At 42.1% G+C, this 25,105-nt stretch overlaps 1 protein-coding gene across 1 annotated transcript in view; it reads left to right on the forward strand.

Moving 5' to 3' along the window:
• The first annotated feature begins 5,232 nt into the window (after positions 1–5,232).
• The window catches only part of cpne5b (copine Vb), a 181,361-nt gene continuing 161,488 nt past the window's right edge, over positions 5,233–25,105 (forward strand). The window contains exon 1 of the mRNA XM_049584227.1: positions 5,233–5,763. Within this exon, the coding sequence (XP_049440184.1) occupies positions 5,645–5,763 (119 nt within the window). The 5' untranslated portion in view covers positions 5,233–5,644. The remainder of the gene's footprint in view (positions 5,764–25,105) is intronic.

The following is a 25,105-nucleotide window of genomic DNA, read 5'->3' on the forward strand; positions in this document are numbered from 1 at the left end:
AAGGAGATATCCAGTGTTTTGTAAGTCTTGCTATTGATCACCCAACAAGCTGACTCCTTAAGACATTTAAGAATAGGCATGACGGGGTTTTTGTTTCTTAGGAACTGGCAGCAGCAACTCTTCCAACTCCGTTTGGTGCTGTTATTTGTTCTTAGTAATACTGCCACAGATAAATATAGAATAGTCAGCTGGCAGTTTTTGGAGGAAAAATACGCTTGATGTGTTAATTATTTTGGATTGCCAACTGTTGATTGGAGCACTGCTTGTTACAGAGCTGATCTGATTATAGGGGTGCTCAAAACTAATGGTACATTGACTGTGATAGTAAGAACTGTTAAATGTTGCTTTCATTGATGACTGTAACTTAATTCTGTGCACAAGCGACATGAAGAATGTGCAGCATGAAGAGTAAGGCTTGACCCAAGTATTTCACTATTTGGATATTTGTTCTTTAGGTAGCTACTGTATTTGGTTTTCAATTTTGGGATTATCTTAATTTAAAAAAAACAAAAAACAAAACAAAACATTAAAGAAATAACTAGTCCATACCCATTGAGTGCACAGTTGCCCACGTACAGTGTGTTTGGGATACAGGTCATAGGAAATTGCAGATTAAATCGTCAACTGAACCCATTAAGAAGAGCAATGTATTCAGACAGAGTTTTTGTGAATTTGATAGTATGATTGCTTTATTGAAAGTACAGTAGTACCATTGCCAATAGTGGGATAGTTAGTGGGTTAAAACTGTACATTAGTAGTTGAGGTAGCACGTTGAAAGGCAGATAGTTAAAGTCATTGGCTTACAGAAGCTCACTTTTAGTAAGTTTTCCAACTTTTGCTAAGAGGGAACTTTAGATATTGGTCCCTAGATTATGTTCACAGAGTTTCATGCAGATCGGTCAAACTTCCTAGGAAGAGATCGATTTTATGTGTTTTTCAAAAAATTCAAAATGGCGGAAATTCTATATAAATGGTTAGTTATGGATTCTTGGGGCAAATTTGTTCCTCATGAGGAGAGGCATCTCTGTGCAAAGTTTCATGTCTCTATGACATACGGGGCATGAGATATGCCCATTCAAAGTTTGCAATTTCAATCGGTTGCTATAGCGCCCGCTTTGGCCAATTGATGTAATATTGCTTCATTTGCATCCTCTCACGACCCTCTACCACTGTGCCAAATTTCACATGGATTGACCAAGACAGTGAGGAGAAAAATGTGGAACACACACTACTTTCATTGTAGAACTGTGTGCAGCATATTGGCTGAGCCACTCCTCCCCTTGCTTTGTCAGGCATTGTCTCAGCCCTGAAGCCTATAATTATGGCCATTTATGTAGTCTATAGCTTATTCATCATAAGAAATATGTCACAAAAAGCGCATAGATAGGACTGCGTTCAACCAAACCCCTTCGGATTACAAAAATGCATAAACACATCAAACCTTTTGCTGACAAACAACGCCGCTGAAGCTTTAATGTTCGGTTTTGATTACTACCGAAGCTCCTGAGCCCCCCAAAAGTTAATCAGGACACCCCTAGTAAAGAGATACCACAGATCTACAATATTACATAATTTAAAAAAGTGCTTTTATAAATATCCAGGGGGAAAATATGACTGAATTTTAACACCAATCCCTGTAGAGCTCCCTTTGCTTTAAGATCAAAGCAGATGGATGGAAATTTGTTTTTATGAATTCAATTAAATCACAGTTTATGTGCATATGCAATGCCCAAGGTTTCTATTCGAGGCAAATCACTGTTGTGAAGGTCTTGACCTTTGATTGTTTTTTTGTTTTTTTTTGCCATCCTCTGGCCTTGCTCTTGCCAGCCCACTCCTTGGAACATGGGCAATAATCACCCACACTAAACAGCGGGCTCTTAAAATACATGAATTATCCTAGCAGAGAAAAGGGTGTGTATGCAGATGTGGGTGCCTCTTTAGCTCCGTTTATGGGTCGTTAACTGACATGTGAGAAGATAATTTGTCTTTATTTGTGAATATTGATGTGTGCATCTGAAAGAATGATTGTGTGTGTGTGTGTGTGTGTGTGTACATGTGTGTTACTGATCTTGAGCTGGAGGGCTGTGTGGGCAGAAGCGTCCCATGTCGGTATAAATTGATTTCCAGAATCCAGATGCTAGGTGCTCTATGCAGGAAAGAGCTGTGTGCTTCTGCACCCATTTACGAGAGGAAAAAAAAATGTTTATAGCTGTGTGTGTTTGTGTAAGAGGTGCATTTGAGAATGAGTAAGAGGGTAAGAGAGAGACAGAGAGATAGATGATAAAGGAACAATGACACTGGAAATCTGATGTCTCTGTTTCCATAATTGACCAAAAAGTGAAAATTGTAGTTTCCAAGTTAGTCAGAAGTGATTTGTTTCCTGATGCAACCAGCAACCTGTTTGAAACAGCTGGTCGTTTGGTTATTCATGACGACCAGAGTTTCCGTGCATTTCGTATGTGTGTAAGTTCTTTGTTTATGCATGAAAAGAGAGAGAGAGAGATGCAGCGTGTCAGAATAAGTGTGATAAACAGTGAGGCGGTGGAGACACACACACACACACACACACACACACACACACACACACACACACACACACACACACACAGCCTGCATTTAGAAACTGTAGTCACCCAGAAATGACAAACCCATCACTTTTTTGGCAGGCAGTTGCACCAGTTTAGCATATTCATTACAATGTGGTTTACAGGGCAGGTCTTAGCTGCATACAACAGGCTAATGATGGATGGTGGCCATTAAATCTCTATGTAATTCCCTCCTTGTAATTAATATTGATTTTAAATCAGCCAGCATGAACACATTTTAATTGGTAACTGCATTTTTAAAAATGTCATGCACATGACTCCATCCACCACTGAAAAATACTAATTTCAGCACAGCGGGAAGGAAAATGATCGCCGATTTGACCCATTTCTAGATTTCACTCCAACTCAGGATTCATTTGGATTCATTGGTTGAATGTGCAGTTATTTCCCAGTGAGTATTAAAGGCTAAAGAAGTTTCTGAATACTTAACCGCTGGTTTTTCACCATTATTAAGTTGCACAGTTTGTTCTGGGAGCTGTCCGTTGCTATGGTGCTGAAATCTTTTCCCCCTCCGAAGCACACCCACTAATACAAAGACGTGTCTACTTGAGACCACTTGTAATTGGCTGAGAGCAGTTCAAGTGGTCCCTCCCTCTAAGACTGATTTACATGAATACTTTTTGGGCTCAGGAGATAGAAATGATACAATAATCCCCATGAAAAAAAACTAAGATTAAAAGAAATAAACCAAAGCAATATATTCCTTTCGCAGTGTTGGGGAAGCTACTTTAAAACTTCTAATTACTTCACACTGTTGAACTACAGCAAAACTAGCCTAGGGAGAAATCTATGTTTGGTTAACTAAAACTATACTGAGGAAAAGTACGGTAAACTAAACTTAATAACTAGTTGTTTCTTAGCATGCATATCAGTAGCATACTGACACTTTATTAGTCATTATAAAGCAGAATATGTTTGTAAATCTCTTAAGTGGTTCATTAATAAAGAAGATATTTGTGCTGACTTTGTTCTTCAGCCACTGACTGGGACTAAAACCTGTGCATCTCAATAAACCTCCACTTTAAAATAGGATCTGTTAATTGCAGTAGTTGAGTGCTATAATGGATTTCCTGAGTATGAAGTGGAGGCAGCCTCAGAACAGGAAACCTGTGTGGGTTAATATCAGTAAGTGTCAAACTATTAGTGACATAGTCACATATAAAAAGATGGAATTTAAAGTTTTCTGGACAACAGAACCTATCTATCTATCTATCTATCTATCTATCTATCTATCTATCTATCTACATAAGAACAGACCATATTTATTAAGTGTTATTACGGGACAGGACTACAGGGCTGGAGCCTATCCCAGCTGACATTGGGCGAGAGGCAGGGTACACCCTGGACAGGTCACCAGACTATCACAGGGCTGACACATAGAGACAGACACCCATTCACACTCACATTCACACCTACGGACAATTTAGAATTACCCAATTAACCTGCATGTCTTTGGACTGTGGGAGGAAGCCGGAGTACCCAGAGAAAACCCACGCTGACATGGAGAGAACATGCAAACTCCACACAGGGGCTCCCCCAACCGGCATTCAAAACAGGAACCCTCTTGCTGTGAGACGACAATGCTAACCACTACACCACCGTGCCACCCAGTCACATGCCAGCAAAACAATGCCACTCAGTTGAGTTTATTACAAAAAGTGTCCATTGTGCACCAATCATAAATAATACAGAAAAATTAAATAACCCTCTACTACTGGGAAAGTGCAGTCACCTTTAGTTTGGTATACAATGTCCATCAGTCAGACCTGTGTTCAGAAACTAGAGTCCAGGTGGTGGTATAGCATCAAGCAGGATTACTCAGTTCACCAGCCACTCAGCAAGAGGGTTCCTGGTTCAAACCCAGGGTTGGAGGGCCCTTCTGTGTCGAGTTTGCATGTTCTCTCCATGTCTGCTTGGGTTTGCTTGTGGTACTCCAGCTTCCTCCCACAGTCCAAAATCATGCAGGTTAGGTTAAATGGTGACTCTAAATTGCCTGTAGGTTTGAATGTGAGTGTGAATGGTTGTCTGTCTCTTTGTGTCAGCCCTGTGATAGTCTGGGGACCTGTCCAGGGTGTACCCTACGTAGGCTCCAACCCTCCGTGACCCATAACAGGATAGGCTGTGACGGAAAATGAATGTATGAAGGATAATTATCATTACTTATCACTAATTGTGTATAACCTGGGTTCAATTATAGTAGAGAAGCAACGGTAAAATGATAAAAAAAAAAAAAAAATACATTATTTGCTTTCATGGCCCTAACTTGTAGTTTCAGTAGCTAACTACACAAAAAAATGACAAATAGTATTTCAACTACTTGAACCACTAAGAAAATATGAATTTAGCTTAACTACCAACAACCTACTGCAAAATGTAAAACTAATGGTTTATTAGGCTACTGTAGTTTAATGGTTTTGACGTTTTTTGCACTACATTCTGCCCACCAAGCCTCACATAAAGTCTTAAATACGAAATATAATAGGTACGTAATGAAAAGACCATGACACTCGCTCTCACACACTGTCAGTGAGCAGCACAGAGGCTGTTGCAGGGCGACAGCAGCAGCACCGGGGCATGGGCAGGGTTGCCAGCACTTGAGTGTAATTCCGTGTGGGAGGAGGATGGGTGTGTTTGAGTGTATCTAGCCCTTTTCTCATCACACGCTCTGCTGTGCGCACAGACTGAAGACAAAGCGCAGAGAGGAGTCCACCTCTCCATGTGATGTGCAGCCGCTCGGTGAGGGCGCAACAGTAATCTCAGATACTCCCCGCATTTTTTTTTTTTCCAAAAGATTTTATTTACGCTGCATGGAGAGTTAGCCAAGTGCGCCTCTGCCATTTTTTTTTTGCGGGTGTCCACTCACTTAGTGCTCCCTCCACTCCAGCTTCAACATTTGTGAAGTGGCTGCCTCACCCGCTCGGACCGGGGGCCGTCTGGTCTCTGATCTGGTCTCTGGAGTCCCCGGAGACTCGACGCGCTCCGTCAGAGCCAGGCTGTGCGGCTCCAGGATCAGACCCGAGCCACCCCGAGCTCTAGCGATGGAGATGATGGAGGGAGACGTTATGGACAAACTCGAGGACATGTCATCGGTGTACGACTTCGATCCGATCACCGGCAACATCCCCGCCACCAAAGTAGAAATCACCGTCTCCTGCAGGTGAGTTGCGGACGCGACGAGCGCACGCGACGGACAGGAAAGTTCGGTGCGGTGTGGTGGAAAAGTTATGACAACGCCCCACCCTTCCTGTGGGGTTTAGTAAGGACTGTTCAGTGAGAGGATGATCCGTAATACATAGATACAACTTCTCCTATACGCTGGTAAAACACATAATGAGCTGCAGGTTTTTGGGTGGGGAGACAGGCTGCAGTCTGCATGGGTTAGTTCACTTATCAGGAAAGTTGTTAAGCCAATCTGTCTACCAAGATCATTTAAAGTAAGCGTTTTTATAAAATATTATTCAGTTGATTTGTTTGCAATTCCGTGAGAAAAAACTTCTTACCTCTCACTGAAGGCGTTTCCAACCTGTGCCATCAAAAGGAGGTCTGAAGATGTGCAGAGCATCACAATAACTCATGCATGCTGATGTTTAAATGGAAAGGAAAAGGAAAGTAGAGGTGTGTGCACCACTGGCTATGCATGCTCCTACTGGAAAGCCAGTTAAGGAGACAAACCATGGTTTTAATTTTGGGTGATACAAGCAGAATGCCCTTATATGCTCCATCAAAGTCCCAACATCTTTAAATCGAGGACTCTGTGCACCTGGTTAAGGCTGGTTTGTCTCCATAGTGGTGCTTATAATAAAATGTTGGCATTGTACATTCCTGCAAACCATTGGTATGTTACACTTGTACATTTCGAATGTATCATATCAACATTTCTACAGTGGTTCTCATTACATTTATAGGAGTTGAGTGTCTCATGATGAGGAGGAGGGGACTGTGGATGGCGTGACACCTAGGCGAGATGGTTGCCACACAGCAGACAGCAGCAGACCACTGTTGAAGACAAATTTGGGCATTTTTTGACAAGGGTTTTGGACATTTCCAGCCATGTTTGTGCGATAAAATCAGGGTATTTTAAGCCAAAACATGTTTTACTAACCCTAACCAAGTGGTTTTTGTGCTTAAACATAACCACAGCACTGTCATATTGTAAAATTGAAAATAGAAACATGAAGAAATATAAAGTTTTAACATATCCACACGAGATGTACAAATGCAACTTATCCATGATTTGCAGAATTGTACAACGCCAGCAGCTATGCTGGTGACTGGCTTGAAGATCCTGTCAGACAGAAGCCTCCTTCATACTGAACCTCATGCTGTGCCCATTGTAACCACTGGCAGAGCACTGAAAATGTCTTGCCTTCCTTTTCTGCATTCTTTACAAAGTACTGGATGTTAAAGACTTAAAAGTTTTCTGACATTCACACAGTGCCTGTGTCCCTGACTTCAATCTTTGTCACATTTTATAAATTTTCAGTACAAAGGTATTTTTCTTTCTCAGAAAGTACTTCAGGAGAAAAAAAAATCCCCCTGCGCCAAATGAATCTCCCCACATCGCCTGTTCCATGAGAATAAACAGTCACTCCTCTTCCCATTAGAAAAGGTTTTAAAGTCAAGGCTTTCAACGCCTTTTGCCTCTCAGACACTCCAGTGCTGGCGTGTGTTCACATTCTTCACACACACTCGCACACACACATTCACTCTGAGAGACATCTCTCTGGTCTTTGATGCTGGGTTTTAGGTTGGTGAGCCATCGAAGCAGAGTGAGTTTGAGCTATAACAAGCTGTGTGTGCATTATTGATGGGCTTTCTGACGTTCAGAGAAGCTCACTGCCACATCTCTGCTCAGAGTGAAAAAAAAAACAGAAAAAAACAGACCCTGGCAAGAAATGAGTGTTTCATTTGACTGAATGAACAACAGTTTATTTATTTATTTTTTTCATTTTCTGCTCGTTTGTGTTGTGTAGAAAATGGTGGGCGATAGTGGAGAATCAGTTTAGTTTCAAGCAGAGAGGACGGCTAGCAAAGTGTTGCGTAGGCTACCAGTCAAAGCCCAGCATGGTTTCGGATTTTGTGTTTTTCTGCTTGTAACGATGAGACGATTGGGATTATATGCCTCAGTGATGCGCAATTAAGCACCATTCAGGTAAATCATGAGTCCTATTCTGATAACTCCCTGCATTTATGCAAATGATTTCTCAGACGTGTGTGTGTGCGTGTGATTATGTGCTGATGTGTTGGAAAAAGAAGGGGACAGGCAGAGTAGTGGTGCAGATGCCTCCTACCAGAGAGAAGAGGAGTTTGGGAAGAAGAAATCATTAATCGAAAGGGGGAGGGTTGATGCTTTCCCCTGCTGCTTCACTGCCGCTTTGTGTGTGTGTGTGTGTGTGTGTGTGTGTGTGTGTGTGTGTGTGTGCGCGCGCATGTGTGTGTGTGCGCGCGTGTGTGTGTGTGACAGAGAGTGCAAATGAGTGAGAATAAGAGCAAGACAGGCTGAGAGAGTTCATCTCAGAAAACATTGGATGCATGTAAGCTTCAAACGACAGGCGAAATATATGTAATCGGTTGGAATATACAGCTACACACTCTGTTGCAAACATGTCTGATGTTGGGTGGTGGCCTACTGAGCTTTAAAGACATCTCAAATATGCACAAGGTTGTTCCCATACTGCCAATTTCCCTACATACACAGCAATTCCAGTGGTGTTAAGACAAATATGAAACAGTAGGCTACTGTATGGGGCACTCCTGAAGCAGAAATCAACAGCTAAATCTCTCTGTCACATTCAAACACTTCTAATAACAGGTCAAGGCCTCTCAAATTCTCTAAATCCTTTGTACAGATGTTGTGTGAGTCAGAATCCTATTCAAGAAGAGAGGCTCCCCGTTGGGTCTTCTTCTATGCTATTCTCCCTTTGTCATCATGTACATGCACTCGCTTAAATCTCCAAACCATGATGATAGCTGTTCCCTCCGGGGTTAATACCCCTTATTACAGGCTACACTCCCTGCTTTTGACAACGGATTATTATCAGGGCCAATGACAAATGGTGAGGGGGTGGGTGGGTACTGGATCTGTAAAAAAAAGGGTGGGGTGGAGGGGTGTAAAAGAATGAAGGATTTAGTGTTACTATGCAATCTGTTCGGTGTTAACGCAGGAAATCATATTTTGTCACGATCAGAGCCTTTATCAAGTGGTTTTAGTTGCCTAACCTCAAAAATGCTTTAAGTCCTTAGGATACGTCTGTCACCATGTTCACATCTCTCACTATGTTTGATGTGTCGTTTTCAGCACGTTTGGTAGGAAAGCTTGGCCTTCAGGAGCTACAGTTGTGTCAGAACTGGAAAACTGCTGAAACAGTTTGACACAAAAAATAAAAGGGGAAAGAGGAGTATGTGGGGTCTGAATCCAACTTGTGTTTTTTTTTTCTTAAAGTGGTGTTTACACTCCCACGGGGCTTGTCAGTCAATGGTCTGCTTCCTGGAGAGAAATGAAGAGAGAAGGGTACAATTGGCGTGTGGACAGGAAAGCAGAGGTTTAAACCTACAGCCACAGAGCCGAGGCACGGCCTTCATGTTCAGCCCTTTGTTCAATCCCTCCGTTTCACAAGCAAGTCAAAGTCAGCTCTCCCATCCCTGCTCCACTGTCTAGTCAATTCAAACATTATAAAGAAGTACTTATGTGTCTAATGTGGCCCACAGCCATTTACCAGTCTCCCCAGTCAGCTGAGTAGAGACCGTCTGGCTTGTGTATTGAAGAGTAGGTCAGTCAATGGAGGAGCACCAGCTGCTGAGAGCGATATTGATAAGCAATGAGCTCGCCTGGCATTACTGTGTGCTGGAGCCTGCACAGCCAATGCAAGAAACCCACATAATCAAGCAACCACATTTCTTACTTTCCTAAAGCCCACTTATATTTCACCAAAACTGTCAGCCCTGTGTCCTGGAGATTGCCTTCATGTGCAGCTAATTTGAAACGGCAAATTTTTGAGGGAAATGCAATGCCAAGCGAATCATGTTTTCTATTAATTTAATGAGGAAATGTTGCTGATTAACAGATCTGGAAAGACGCAAAAAATGTCGATACCTAATGTATCAGCAATATTTTCACATATTTCAACATATTTTATTTGTTTTCTACCATTTGTTTTATTAACATCTGACCAAAATCACAATCTTTCACTAACCATAAACAGAGTGTCTTTGTTGCAAAACCTCACCACAAATAGGAGTCTGGACACAAACGCGGGGTTCTGATGTCACAGTCCTGGACCCTGTATGTCCAACAGGGACCACCTCTTTGCAAATCCAGCTTGGTATGTAACCTGCAGTGTTTCAAGAACTCAAGGAAATATCTCTGAATATAATCTAAGCAGCGGACCGGATGAGGATGTTATCAGCCCATTTAATGGCTGTTGTGTGTGGTAATAGGAAACATAGATATGGGTCAGTAGGGTGCCTATTACACCCATTGGTAGGTTCATAAGGCTGTTATCAGCCCATTCAATGGTCATTAAAAGACTGTAAGGTTTTCACTTTCCCTATCTTAGGTTTAGCCACTTAAGCAATGTAATTGCAAAAAGATCATGGTTGGGCATAAATATTGGTTTCACATGTCACTCAAACCCTGGGCTCCTGGGTGCAAGTCCTTTGTTTGAACCTTCCATCACCACTTCCCACATGCACAATAGAGAATGTCTCATTAAAGACCTTTAATTTTCTTCCACTCAAAATTGTGGGTGCTGTAGGCCCGTACTAACCCATATCCACGAAACTTATCACCTCTGATATCGGCCATTTAATGGCCTGATAACAGCCAAATCAGCTGATCACCACAATGTAATAATGAATGCAATTCAGTAAATGTAATTTCTCGGAGCCAGGGCTGGAACTGCAGACGCAAAGTACTGCGATCTCTGAACTACCCAGAATGTAGTTTAAGAGCACTTAACTGCTGTTTTGAAGGTATTCTCACCATTTGGATGAAGACATATTCTGTCCAATGCACATTAAAAGAAGTTTTTAATCTGTTTCTCAAGTTGCGATTCTTGACATATTTTCTTGCTTTAGAGCTCTGCACAGGCCTGAAACTGAGACTTGAACCCAGCCTATACCCGTGTCTCTCAGATTTTGAACCCACGTAGTACTGCAGACTTTAAGACCTGAAGACAAAGCTATATATCTCCTGGTTGTATAAGAATGTTACTGAATGCATTTTGGCCTTTGTAGGTATGTGCAAGGTGTTGATGAGAAACAAATAGGGATCAGCAAGAGTGAGGTGTGACTGGCAACAAGCACTGGGTCAAAGTTCACATCGACTACATTCAGAGCAGAGAGAACCAATTAAACCATTAATGGATTGTCCTTTTCTTGCGAGTGACACCTAATCTAAGATCTTTAATAGGGTGAAGAAGGGATCTTGTAGCTGCTGAATTTAACGCTAATTGGTGGCTTGTGGTAGTGATACAATGTTTCTATACCTGTAGTTAATATATGGCTCCTTAAAAGTGGGGAATTCTCATCTTGTTTCCTGAGTGCAGCGCATTGCATCGCATACTTTGCTATGATTAAATTCCTCTGCTAAACGTCTGGATGGTCTGCATTTGCATACGCTTTTGTGCTTATGAGGACCCTGGTTTCAACATCTGATAGGTTCCTTTACGGATCTGGGACAGATATGAAAGCATCTCACACAGTGTGGAAAAGCCCTGGGGAGATCTGACGCCACGACTTATCATCACTCTGATTTCCTATGCTCTTTCACATCACATCTCTCTAGGTTTGAGCACTTTTGGTATGAATATGTACCGCACTGCAAGCATCATCGAAGCTAATTAACCATATGAAGAACGTGGTGTATAAAACACGAGCTCAGCTTTGCAAACTGCAATATAATTATCCTGCACATGACCCAACACCATCACAAGTAACATGAACCTCTCTGTCCCTTTCTCTCTCTCACACTCACATGCTGGCAGTAATTTTGTGGCACAACAGACTGGGCACGCTGCCTGTTGCCACACAGCCTAACTGACTTAAGCTGGTTAGAGAAAATTAGTTGTGGAGAGAGAGATGGAGTCAGCGAGAGAGGAAAAATAGTGCGGATGGTGAAGAGCAGATAAACAAAGACAGATTGAGATGAGAAACATATGGAGGTGGGCATGTTTGTCATTGCACAGTAACTGGAGGACAGGGAAGTGAATTCATTAAGAAATGCAAATGAGAGGGAGGCATGTTTGGAGAGGAACCTACAGCCAAAGTGATAAACGTTAAATCTCTGCTTGTGGCAGGTGATTCAGTTTTATTATCACCAAGAGCACACGAGCTGCAGGTGAGTCTCAGTCATTTATGTGATGCAACATTTCTGTGAAATGTGAGCAGAAGCAGTAAAGGAGAAGAATGAGGATCTTTCAAAAATATACCCAAGTGTTGGAGGGAGAGCACAAGTTAAATGAAATGACTCTTTCAGCTACGCACACTGGGGCTCATGAAAATTATAGTATTTAAAGTAGCAATAAGTGAAATTCATCATTTCTAGATTGAAGGAATTAAAAAATTGCTAGGTAAAGAACCAAAGGTGTAATTTCATCTGGAGTATAGCATGACCTCACACACCATCTCTCTTTTTCGAAATGAAATGGCAGAGAGCGGAACGTCCACCTGAAGATGACCAGAGTTGGAATGTTAGCATGGCAGCCGACTAGTGCCAACGCTAATGTCCCCACGCTTAAACAGGCTCCCGGAACGGGGAACTGCCCGTTGGTTCGACAGCCCATTGGTTCGACATCCCATTGTTCCGACCATATTAAACTCATTGTTCTGAAGTCCGTTCCGAAATCATCATGATGCCCTGTGGTTAAGGTCTGGTTAGGTTTAGGCACAAAAAACACTTGGTTAGGGTCAGAAAAAGATCATGGTGTGGGTTACAATGAAAAAGAAAGTGACAAACACATAAGCCGTGAGCCTGCTCCGCCTCAAGCCGGTCGCGGCGCACCATACTCTCGCCGCGAGCCGTTCAGCACCACGGACAGTCGGACTAATGGGCTGTCGAACCAATGACATGGACCCCTCGGAACTTTAGCATGGCAGTCGACTAGTGCTAACGCTAATGTCCCCACGCTTATTGGCTCCGGCTCACTGAGCCTGGCGGAGAAGCGTATGGATGTTAGCACTAGTCGGCTGCCATGCTAACGTTCCAACTCTTCTCCGTGGGCTCCTGGCTCAGTTGGAGTTGGAGCGTTAGTGTGGCAGCCGACTAGTGCTAACACTAACAGGAAAGCAGGGAAATAGCTAAACACAGCAGAGACCGAGAGTGAGTGAAAGACATCGCTAACTTCTAAACTAAGCCAAACTAAGTTGGCTGTTTAGGTTTTATTTCCTCGCCCCTGTGGCGAGTGAATCTGCCTGCAGTGAAAGCGAAGGCTAACCGGTGCTTCCTCCTCATGCTCCATTTCACTCAGCTGCCAGCACAGCCAGTTAGCCTCCGCTAACCGAGCCCTGGTTTGTTATTCAGGTTAATGTGGGAAGAAGCAGCGGATATATTGGGCAGCTGAGTGAAGCTGAGTGAAGTGGAGTGAAGCGGAGCCTGCGGAAGAAACACCGGGACCGTCTGGATGTGACAGTCCGTGGAGATGCTGTGCGGCGCTCGGCGGCACAGACAAGGCAAAGGGGGGGGGGTTGTTGGAGAGCAGAGGTAGAGGGAGGAGTGGCTCATGACACACTTTGTTTTGGTTTACAGGCAGTGCACGACAGCAAAGTGGTCCTGCAAGTTACAGTGCCAATATATATTGTGCATATGAAATACCAACAAAGTACTTACTAGTACCTTAAGGTACAAGTCAAGCAGTAAAGGAAATAAACAAATCTGCATTCAGAGGAGACTTCGAAGAAAATTACACTGAAGGTTCTTTTAAATTATGCAGTACTTTTTAATAATACAAGATACATACAGAATACTAGCAGACGTAAGCCTACATGTCCTTTCACAGCTGCAACATCATGAACAGGAGGCAGGCTAAGACTCATTAACTCTCCCTTTATGTATGAAAAGAGATCTGTTAATTTCATATGTTGTAATGTCACTGCCTGCACACTTTCATGTGTCCTTTATGTTGACATAGATACGTCAACTAGCACTATGGGAAAGAATAAAAGTTTCTGACAGCAACAAGCATGGCAGGTCGTAATAATATACCTTTTAACAGATGCAGCGTTGTAGACAGCGGCGGTCTGTGAGGCCATAGAATACATCTCAATATGTGGATAGAGAGTACTGTATTACCATTTTTTCCCGTTCCACCATTTAAAAAAATGTCTTCATCTTGTCCTGAAGTCATGTCTCACTTGAACTACGCTACACTTCCCCCTTTTTCGGTGGTACTGCTACATTTAGCCCATGTCTATGTGCAGTACAAAATGTGCACAAATATGGACAAAATCAACGCAGAGTACAGACAAGAGGCTCTGTCTGTGTATATGTATCTAACTTGGACCATACATGAGCCTCAAGAGAACCCTGCAAAGGGTCTCAGATATTGATGAGAAAGATTAAATTTTACAAGCTCCAATTAAAAAGTCATTCATTAACAGGGCTGCCCCCAATAGTCGACCAAATGTTAGTCAACCAACCAGAAAGGTCATTAGTCTGCAAGATTTCATTGGTCGCTTAGTGGCAGGAAAAACACACACACACACACACACACACACACACACACACACACACACACACACACACACACACAAAATAGATACTCAATTAGGAGCTGTGCTTTGTCAAAATAAATCAGAACCTAGCTGACTGGACCATGTAGGAATTTAATTTGAAAGGGCAGACACATTAACATGAAAGTTAATTTACCATTAACTGTACTCTGAAACAATGATGTTTTGCTTACAAGAGACAAAAAACAGTCTGAATGTATAGGATGGGCACCCATACAGTGGATTTGTGAGTGTTGAACCAGGCTTTTTCTAATGTAACCTGAAGCAAGGGCAGCACAATATCGTTTTTTAAGAAGTGTTGCGCGATAAACACATAGCGAAAGACCATGATATTTATTTGAGTTAGTAGAAAGAGCCTTTCAGGAGAAAACTGCACTTAAAATGTTACAATTTTTTGTTAATGGTGCCTTTTATGTTCAGTTCAGTGTTCAATTTGTTCAATAAAAGAATGATGGAACGAATTTTGATTAATTTTTTTAAATTCAACAAGCAGTTTGCAGCAGAGAGGTAGAACTGAGCACACTTAAGCTCAGCTCAGACCAAAGATTCACAACGAGACAAAACTGTTTTAGAACATTGCAGAGAAAACTTGCAGTGGTGTGAACTGGCTGTCTGAGCTCCACTAAAGCTGGCTGATGATGTCACCTGCAGCTCAGCTGGTCAAATCGTCGGCAGCACATCACCTGCTTCAACAGCCAGTCGGCTTGTGGTGAAGTCCGCTGGTCAAGTCAAAATGACTTGACCAGAATGCTGATCAATGATCAGAATGCTCTATCCCCGCCAAGCCCTGTGTTTCCGTACTCATGGTGTTCTGGTGTCGGATGGTGGGTCACTGCTGCTGCTTGCTGGTTATTTCTATGATTGTGCCGTATTTATTATGAATACAGTCCATGTGATGCTCATTTTGTTCTTCTTTTACACTGTTTCATCACTACTACAACTGCAGCTGTAACCAGTCTCACTATCGCTATCCTCACTCATGTTTTAAGAAGCTATAAATTATATTCAGCTACAAAATAAGCCTGAAAAACTGGGAATCAGAACAGAGGTACAGAGAGTTGTTGCATAGAGATGATACACCATCTCATCTAGTTGCATAGGTGTGAATCAGCAGGTTTTTAGAACATTGCAAGTGGTTGCATGTTTCAACTCGTCTCGCCACAAATCTTTGGTCTAAACTGGGCGTTAGATATCTGTTTATTCATCTCAAGTATTATTGCAATATTCAATGCTATTGCATATCGCATATTTTCCTCCTATCGTGTAGACCTACTTGAAGCCCCACAAAATGACGTAAGCTAATCATTTGCTACTCTTTGGACTTGGAAGTAATGCTGGGTTACTATTGTAGTAGTAAGCTAGTTTGCTAGCTAGCTAATACTAGCAGCTCACTTTGGAACAAACATGCTCTGAAATCTACCCCTAACTCTTTTCCTCTTATATTTTTGCTTTTGGAAAAGAAGGGACAAAGACAAACTTTCAGCTCTGACGCTGCTGCCACACCTAATCATGGTTGCTAAGCTAGGATTTGATCAGCACTTCTCAAAGGAGGTTAGACAGTCAACTGGATAATACTGGCTTCCAAAACCTCTGAAATTAATGCACAAGTTATAGAACATTTTACAGCACAATTTCCAAGGCATTAATATTCCATTAATACTTAACTATGCGAGTTAAGCCATCCTCAGCATGGGCAAGTTTATGAGAGCCAGAAAAAGAAAGACCAAAGAATAGAGAAAAGCACCGGAGAGAGTTGTGAAATTCGAATGACTAAAATAAGCAAGACGGAAAAGCAAAAAGCTGATTAATTAAGACGACTATCTGAAAGACAATAATACAGCAACAACCCTGAATTACCCAGAGAGAGACAGAGGCGATGGGCTGTTTGGCCTCAAGCTTTGTGCAATCATGAGGGACATCACACTACCACCTCTACCTACTGGCACCTCACACTCCGCGCGCAGACAGACAGACAGACAGACAGACAGACACACACACACACACACACAGCATTTTTGTTCAGCAATTGGAACTATCTGCTTATAGGCAGTTTATGCATTGAATTTTTAGTGGAACAGTCTTCACTTCAGAGGATTTTTTTCTCGTTGAGGCCACACAGATCTTGTTCCTTTTATTCCTCAAGGTTCAGTCTGTATGATCAGCAGTGTTATAAAGCTGGAGCAGCACCAACAACCATTGCGCTCCAACACCTGCAACACTGATGAGTCTGCCTCTCTGACTCCAACCCTCTCCTACACAGACCTGGCCTCTTGGGGGCCATTACACTAAATCTAGTGACAGCAGCTCACAACTTTCCTATTCCACCTCTTCTGCTTTGCTGGTAGCTCTGTTTTGCAGATTTCCAATAGACAGTCACAATGGTGTGGTCATCAATGAGTGTGTATGTGTGTATGTGTGTGTGTGTGTGTGTGTGTGTGTGTGTGTAAAGGCTGTTTTGTAACAGCAACATGGGAAAAAACCTCACTCTAAATGGGTGGGCTTTGTTATCGCTAACTTTATGGTAAGTTACGCCCACAAATCACAGGCTGGGGGGGCGGGGGGCTGGTAAGGAGGGAATCAGTGTGCAAAATTTAGTATCCAATCGGTTTTCAAGACTAACTTCTAATGAAAAGGTGGAGTTTGTTTTCCAGTAATAAAATTGAGCCCCTAAAGTCCTGTAAAGTGATACTTTTTCATCCTGTGCACACAAAATAATAACTTCCATGCACAAAAACAAAAAAATGTCACCTTTCAGGACTTTAGGGGCTCTGTAGTAATGTGATCATCAAATCAAATAGGCCATTACACTGACTAATTTTTTTCTTAACTGTTCTGTAATTTTTTTTTTGAGAAAATGATCATCAAGCAAAATTTCCAATCAATCTGTAAATTTACCAACATAATACACATTTACCGCAATTTTGCAAAATGACTATTTTCCTAAAAAACTGTACAAGATCAGCCAAGACATTAAAACTACTGGTGGGTAAAGTGAAAAACAGTGATCATCTTGTCACAATACAATATTCTGCTTGGAAACCTTTGGTCCTGACATCCATTTGGATGCCACTTGACATGCACCACCTCCCCAAACACCGCTGTAGACCAAGTATACCCCTTCATGTCAACAGCACTCTATGACGGCAGTGGGCTCATCAACAGGACAATGCACCATGCCACATGGCAAAAACTGCTTAGGAATTTCTAGAGAAACCTGACAAAGACCTCAAGACATCGACCTGGCCTCTAAATTCCCCAATCTGATCAAGTATGGGATGTGCCGGTACCTCAGAGGTATCCCTGATCCAGGGTGGGGCACTCTTGGATCAGACCTGGCTCTGACTTGTTGAGGCATGGACACAATACCTCTGGGGGTGTCTTGTGATGTCTGGCACCAAGGTGTTGGCAACAGATCCTTGGAGTCCTTTGGGTTGCAAGGTGGCGTACTGGCACATCCCATGGATGCTTGATCAGATTGGGATCTGGCTAATTTGAAGGCCAGGTCAATGTCTGAAGCTATTTGTCATGCTCCTCGTGCCATTTCTAAACAGTTTTTGTGGTGCAACATGGTATGTTGTCCTGCTAGTGTGGCCACTGCCACTGGGGAGAACCATTGTCATAAGAGGGGGCACTTGGTCTTGGACGGTGTCTGGGTGGGGTGGTGCATATCAAGTGTCATCCACATGAAGGCCAGGACTCAAGGTTTGCCAGCAGAACATTGCATTTTAACAAAATGATCAGTGTTACTCACTTCACTTCTGCTGATCAGTGTATATTTAATAGTTCTCTGAGCCAATCTAATTTATAACATTATAACAATACTCTGTTTGTAGTGGTGGGTTCCAAAATGCCATGATCAATGTTCACTATCAATGTTTTTTTGAAGTGTCTGTCACTAACGGTTGCTTGGCTGTGTTTGCACTGTGATGATGGAGGCTTACATGATTTTTTTGCTTTGTTTGTTTTGTTTTGTGTGGCGGGAGGGGTTGGCTATCGTGCGTTTTGCATACCAGTTCATTGTCACTGTATTCCACTGAAGTGCAGACACAGCTTCTGTGATGATGTGATTATCTGTGAGGACGATTTGCATTAGGAAATCAGCTGTTTATTTGTTTTGGTGACAACTCTCTCCCATCCTGCTGTTTGCTCATTGAATTACAAAGGCTGGACTAGCATATTCATTTTTGTTTCAGAGTTGGAATTGTCAAGTAACTTTTGCAATACTACAAGAGACACAGTAAGCTATGCTTTTCTTCACGACGAGGGAATGGGGGTCAGATGGCCAAGTTTCAAGAGCCATCTTCATACCACTTAAGACCCACAGTGCAGGAATAGATCCATACTCTGTTTGATTTTGGTCCATACGCATCTTTTTGTTTATTGGACACGTGATACATTGAGGTACGTGTGGGGTTATAAAATGGCTTGGTTGAATACTCAGTTCTGACTGGTCCAAGGTTAGGAACTAATTCTCAGTAAAAAGTCACCTCCTCCATCTGTCTGGCCAAACTCAAATGCAATAACAAAAAACCAAAATGAAACAAACAAATAAAAAACCATCTGGGGCCCTATTTAGATGGTCTAAAACGCAAAGCGCCAGGCATGCGGCGCGTGGGCATGTCCCAGTAACTTGCTAGTTAAACAGCGCGTTTTCAGACTGTGCGCCATGGTGGAGAGTCGAAAAGGGTTGGACTTACTCTGTGAATTAGTCATGGGTGTGTTTTGGGCGTATCATTCAATAAGCCAATCAGAGTGTCACCTCTCATTCCTTTTAAAAGAGGAGTGATTGGGGCGCACGGCGGAGAGCTAGTTAGATGGCGGACCTACCAACTGGAAAGAGTGAGCGTTTTACAGCTGAGGAAACGGATCTCCTCGTGTGGGAGGTGAAGGCCCATCAGAACCAGATCTACGGGGACAGCAGACAGGAGACCCAAGCTCCCCGAGGTAAAGCAGGCGTGGGATCACTAATACAAGAAAGATCTTACTAAATATCTGTGGAATATTATTCAAACCTGTTTACATCATATAAAAGAGCACAGCTGTCAGGACTGCTGCGGAGCTCCCCAAGGTGCTGATCCTGCAGCTAGGCCCTGTTCAGCGTCCCCCCCCCCCCCCCCCCCCACGTTTGTTAATTGTTTTCACATGTTTCATAGAGCTGTGTTCTGCCTCTTATTTGCATGTATGTCCTAGATAACGATATAATATTATAATATAATGTAGCCTAGTATATAATGTAGCCCAGTATAACATGTTAAAATAAATGCAATGTGTGGGCTTTGGTTTTCAATCAAAAAAAATGATTGCTTGGTCAGATAATTTCACAATTTCATTTGTCATTATTACAAATTATGATGATCATTATTACTGCAATTAGATCATTCTGATTAATGACTGACCATTAAGAGGTGTTTCTGATAAATATTTTAATGTGCACAATAATAACCTTTCACATTGTAATCATATTTTTATTTGTTATCTTTTGCATATGTGTGGCTGCTCCGTGTGTGTCTGAGCAGAGAGCACACATATTGTGCACCTGTCTAGAGACGCATATTATTAACTTGCTTAACAGCGAAATACTGCGCCATTGACTTTAGACCAGGTTTTCACTGGTCACTGGCGCATTTGCTTTTTACGTCATCTAACTAGCAACGCGCCATGACTGCACCTGACCACTCCTCATTTTTAGACCAACACACCCAGAGAAGTGCAAGTTCATTTGCTAGTTAGACAACGAGGGCGCAGGGCGTGAAAATGACAACGGCGCCTGCATCTAAATAGCAATGACACTTGCAACACGGATTATGCGCCCTCCGCCGTCCGCTTTAGACCATCTAAATAGGGCCCCTGATCTCTGACCAAGTTCAAAGAAGGCCCACCCATGAAACTCTGTGTCCCCTTGCTGATAATTGTCTGGCGCCAGCACTGTTGGAAGCAGTACATATTAAATATGCATCAGACTTGTTTTATTTTCTGTTTCTGCCTCCATGACAGCATTGATCTACAGACAGCATATTGTATGTTACCATTTCTGTGTGGAAGTGTTTGCATAAAGACATTTGGATGCTTTTACAGCATGAAACACTCTCTTCTCTTGACCTGGCAGAACCAATCAATTATTGTCTACCCTCTTACTTACTTACTAACACTTTGGGTGAGTGCATTGCAGACAGCAAACATAATTTCAGAGGCCCATTTACTATCTTTCACAGTTCAGTGCCGGTTTTTTTGCCTCTTTAAATGCCTTTCTTTCAGCGCCCTCTGTACACTGATGGACGGACTGTGACTAATGCTTCCACTAAATCAATAAAGTGGACTGTGGGCATGTTAAAAAGATTGTAAATGTCAAGATCACATATCCACACTTTAAAAGCAATATTTCCCTTTATTTTCTTGTTTTATATGAATAAAAAAATGTCCCCATCTTTTCTTTATTATTTTCATCTCATTAGCATGATATTATAAAGACGCTGATTTTTTATCCGTCACTTCTCACCCAACACCCAATAATTCCCTCAGGCCCTGACAGCAGCACTGTTCAGTTGTCAGCGTCTTAACACAGCCGTGGCTATAATCAGCTCTGTCAGCTCTGCTGCTGAGAATTAACTGTCTCATTGCTGTACCCATCAAATTCTTCCATCCTGCACACTTTTGTATCAAGCTCATATCTTTTGGCTCTTATGCCTGGGTGGCAGACTCTCCCTGAATACAAACGAGCCCTGGTGAGGCTGCGGTCGACAGCGGCAGAACATTAGTGACGTTAAGTCCAAAAGGAAGAGGAGTAACGCTCTCTGCGCGTGTTAATGATGGTTCGCTGTCATGCTGGCTTTAGTGGCTGAGTGGCTGAGACAGGGCTTTGATCTGTGCTCTCTAACTGACAGGCTTGCTGGCCGACTGGCATGAGCAGAGGAGTCATGGGAAGACAAAGTCAAATTTATCGGTGAAGGACTGGGGAAATGGAGGGCCACCTAAACACACACACACTCGTTCTCTGTGTCCCAAATACTAAAAAAAGACTGTGACCAGTAAACATGTTAGAAGGTTAAAATGAATTTCAGTTTGGGGATGGAGTCTGTGGCCTCTAAGAGCCATGAAATGTAACTTCTGTTGTGAAGCAGACGTCTTAGATTGCCAAGCAAACCACTGACAGTCAAGCACAGTTTTATCTGAAGGACATAGATACAAAGCCATATTCATTTTCACAAAAACAACAATCGACAAGAAAACAAAACATGCATGCTCCCTCAAATTATTCTCCACTCCAGCAAAGATTTCTGGTGTACTAGATTTTCTAAAAAAAAAAAAAAAAAAAAAAAAGTAAGTAAAAAAGTAATCTTCTTACTATGGTCCAGAATTTATTAGATATTTGGCTACCACGTTTAATTTTTTACATCCTGAAAGGCCAACTTTCAAAGTAGATTTCCTGTTTGTGAAAGTGAGCTAGCATTTTCCATTTCATTTTTGTTATCATTTCAGTGCAACATCAAAACTTTTATCAGCACTCTTTTCAAGCCCGATGCTATCAGTGATGTTACAGCCAGCTTTATTCTGACGGGTTGAAAGCTCCAAAGTTGATAGCTACACCGTCACCACAGGAGTGTACTGATATGTCCATGGTGGCAAAGGTGTTAAAAAAATACTAAAATGTATATGATATAGTATCAAGTTCCTAATCATGATCAGAAGACCAGGATTATCAAATCTGCGTTAGCAGCAATATGTTGGAGTAACCCATACTGCAAATGTGTTTGCATTTCAAACACATTAAAACCAAGCATTTGCCCATTTGGATACACACTGCTCCTGCTGACAAACTTTGTGTCTCAGTCTTCCCTCAAGTCAGGGTCGGGGATTGATGAGTGTTTACGCTTGTTTGATGTGCATGTGGGGAATCCTGGGTCACCAGAGTCATCTGTCTAATTGGTGGAGCTGTTATTAACGTCTGACCGGGGTCTGTGACTTGCTTGTTTGGCTCCCTGATTAGCATTTTATCAAAGTTACTCTGGACTGAGGGATCGCTATCTCATGAGTTTTGTTTTTTTATTGGGTAATTCGATTCATTTAGCTTTTCGGCTGGAGTATCTGACATCCCAACAAAATTAAGAGGCCACATCTCTGAAGGCGCTATAATTCATAGAGCTCACAGCAAATAAATGCAGTCTGTGGAGGAGATGGATATAGTATTTATAGAACATGACGTGACAACTGTCTATGCTGAAAAGAAAACCAAATTTTGAAGATGGTTAAAGGATGTGGCTGGAGGAATGTCACAGTCTTCTCAGACACAATAAATTGCATATTGTCACATCTTAAGTTAGCAAAATGCTGGCTAACTAGCTACGGTATTGCTACACCAAGAGGAGTCAATCTGATGTCACATTATCAACGTCATTTTGCTTCCTCTGTTTTTTGTGGTAACATTAAAGAGATTGGGAAAAGGACAGATAGGTTGGTTTCTAACCATAAGTGCTATAGCGTAGGCAACTGGACTTGCTTGCGTTTCTTGAAGACGTTTCACCTCTCATCCAAGAATCTTCTTCAGTTCTAACTGACTGGTGCAGACTCTCAGGCTTTAAACTCTGTGTGGGTGTGAACCCTTGCAGAGTCTCTGAGGTCACATGTGAGTTGTTGACCCACCTGCCCATCACGTGCATCATTAAATGGCATGAAAGAAGCCATCTACATCAAACTGGAACAACCATCGTCACACAGAGGAGGTGGCCTATGACACTACTTATCACCCACCTACAATGCAGCCTTGGGATCCCTCCCCAGAAGACTTCGCACCCATTCACACCTGGTCCCATCTAACCCTAACGACACACGATGGCCAGGTGGGTCAACGATCAACATGTGCCCTCAACGACTCTGTAAGGGTTCACACCCACACAGAGTTTCAAGCCTGTGATTCCACACCAGTCATTTAGAACTGAAGAAGCTTCTTGGATGAGAGGCGAAACGTCTTCAAGCGATGCAAGCAAGTCCAGTTGCCTACGATATAGCACTTATGTTTACCATGACCTGGATGACTGAGAATCTTCACCGACATGTTGGTTTCTAACATATTTTAAAGATGACATGAATTACCATTGGCCAGATCAAGGGTAACATTCCTTTGTTTATATTATCACTGTAAGGCTATGTGCAGCCTTGAAGCAATTAACATAACTTTCTACATTAAAGAGAAACTAACATCAGGTCAGCACCATGCTCTCTTTTCAGTAACGAATGCAGTTCTTTAGAATACTAGACTGATGGGAAAAGGGGACATATACCCGGCAGCACAGGAGTAATGTTGACTGATCTCATGTCTTCTTATCTTTGGTCTCTACTTCTGCCTTTTTCATTGAGCCCTGAAGCCTTGATTCATGTCAGTGTCCCTTGTACATAAAAGTTAACATCGTGACTACATCCCTTTCATAGCATACTGTAGTCCTTGCTGTTGGCTTTGTGAAGCTATACTGCCTGACGGACAGCATAAATAAGTAAGTAAAATTAATTTATATAGTGCTGTACAAGGGGAATACAACATACAACAACAGTAACTAAGGGGGGCGGGACTTAAGATCAGTCAAACTGACCATTGAGTGATCACCAGCAGCTGAAGAGTAATTTGCCATTTCTCTCACTTTTCTCATAAAGGATTAGGAGGCACACATCGCATCCACTGGCACCATTATTGTCACTCATGAGACCAGATGCATGCACTGTAGGTAAGGGAGCGCAGGGCACAAGCCAATGTGGGGTCAATTGTAACATGGACTTTAAAAGTGGTTACACAGGGTCATTCCTTTTGTGCTTCTGGCCAGTTGACCACAATAACGGCAAACAGTGACCCACAAAATTCCACAGAGATTGGACTTGTTTCAGCAGAGAGTTTTTCAGCAGACATAAGTAAATTTCTTTGTCATGCTTGTTTTTCGATTACTGAGCTGTCAATGTAAGTCACCGTATCCAACCACGTATCACCTTAATAACTGTCTTGTTGCCTAAAACATAGCACTGTTTTTGAATAATGTACCCAACGCAGAGCAAGTGTTAGCAAGGCTTGATGAAATTTCCACACAGTGGGGTTAGTTGTAACCTGGTGTTAGAGCTAAGCCTCCTATAGTGCATTTTATCCATTTTTGCACTTCACACTTATGTTGAGTTTAAACTAATGTCTTAATTAAATGAGATATACTTTGAATTTTCAATTTGTCTGATATCTAATTGACACAGTTTCACAGTCTTGTCAATATTCATACATCCAATACTCATATTTTGACATGTGGATATAGGTTACCCATTCCTTGTACATCTGTGAGTCCAACCATTGAATATCACTGACAGACTAACAGATGGATGGATACCTGTGCGGATACCTATCTTTCCCCTGATGTAGATGGAGACCTATTGTATATAGATAGAACTGTATTGGAGTAATTGTGTTAAACAGACTTTTCCGGCAAGTGTTACCACTAACCCTCTGCCTGTTACAACTAACCCCACCAACTGTTCTTTAGTAACAGGGATGTGCATGTTGTTTGAATAAGACAAAAAAAAAAAAATCTCAAACTGTTTTAATGACATTCATCCCAAACTAAAATGTGTTTACCCTGAAAGAATGCATACTCACACATATACTTATTTTGGAAATGCAAGGTTAGAATAAAAGCCATCAATGTGAAAAACAAGAAATGTCATTAAAGTCTTTAAATCACAGATTTACTGCAATAAATCAGTTAGTATAAAACTGATAAGAGTAAAATTGCATATGCAAAAAGAACTTT

Source organism: Epinephelus fuscoguttatus, linkage group LG1 (genome assembly GCF_011397635.1).
Source record: "Epinephelus fuscoguttatus linkage group LG1, E.fuscoguttatus.final_Chr_v1".
Taxonomy (NCBI): Eukaryota; Metazoa; Chordata; class Actinopteri; order Perciformes; family Serranidae; genus Epinephelus; species Epinephelus fuscoguttatus.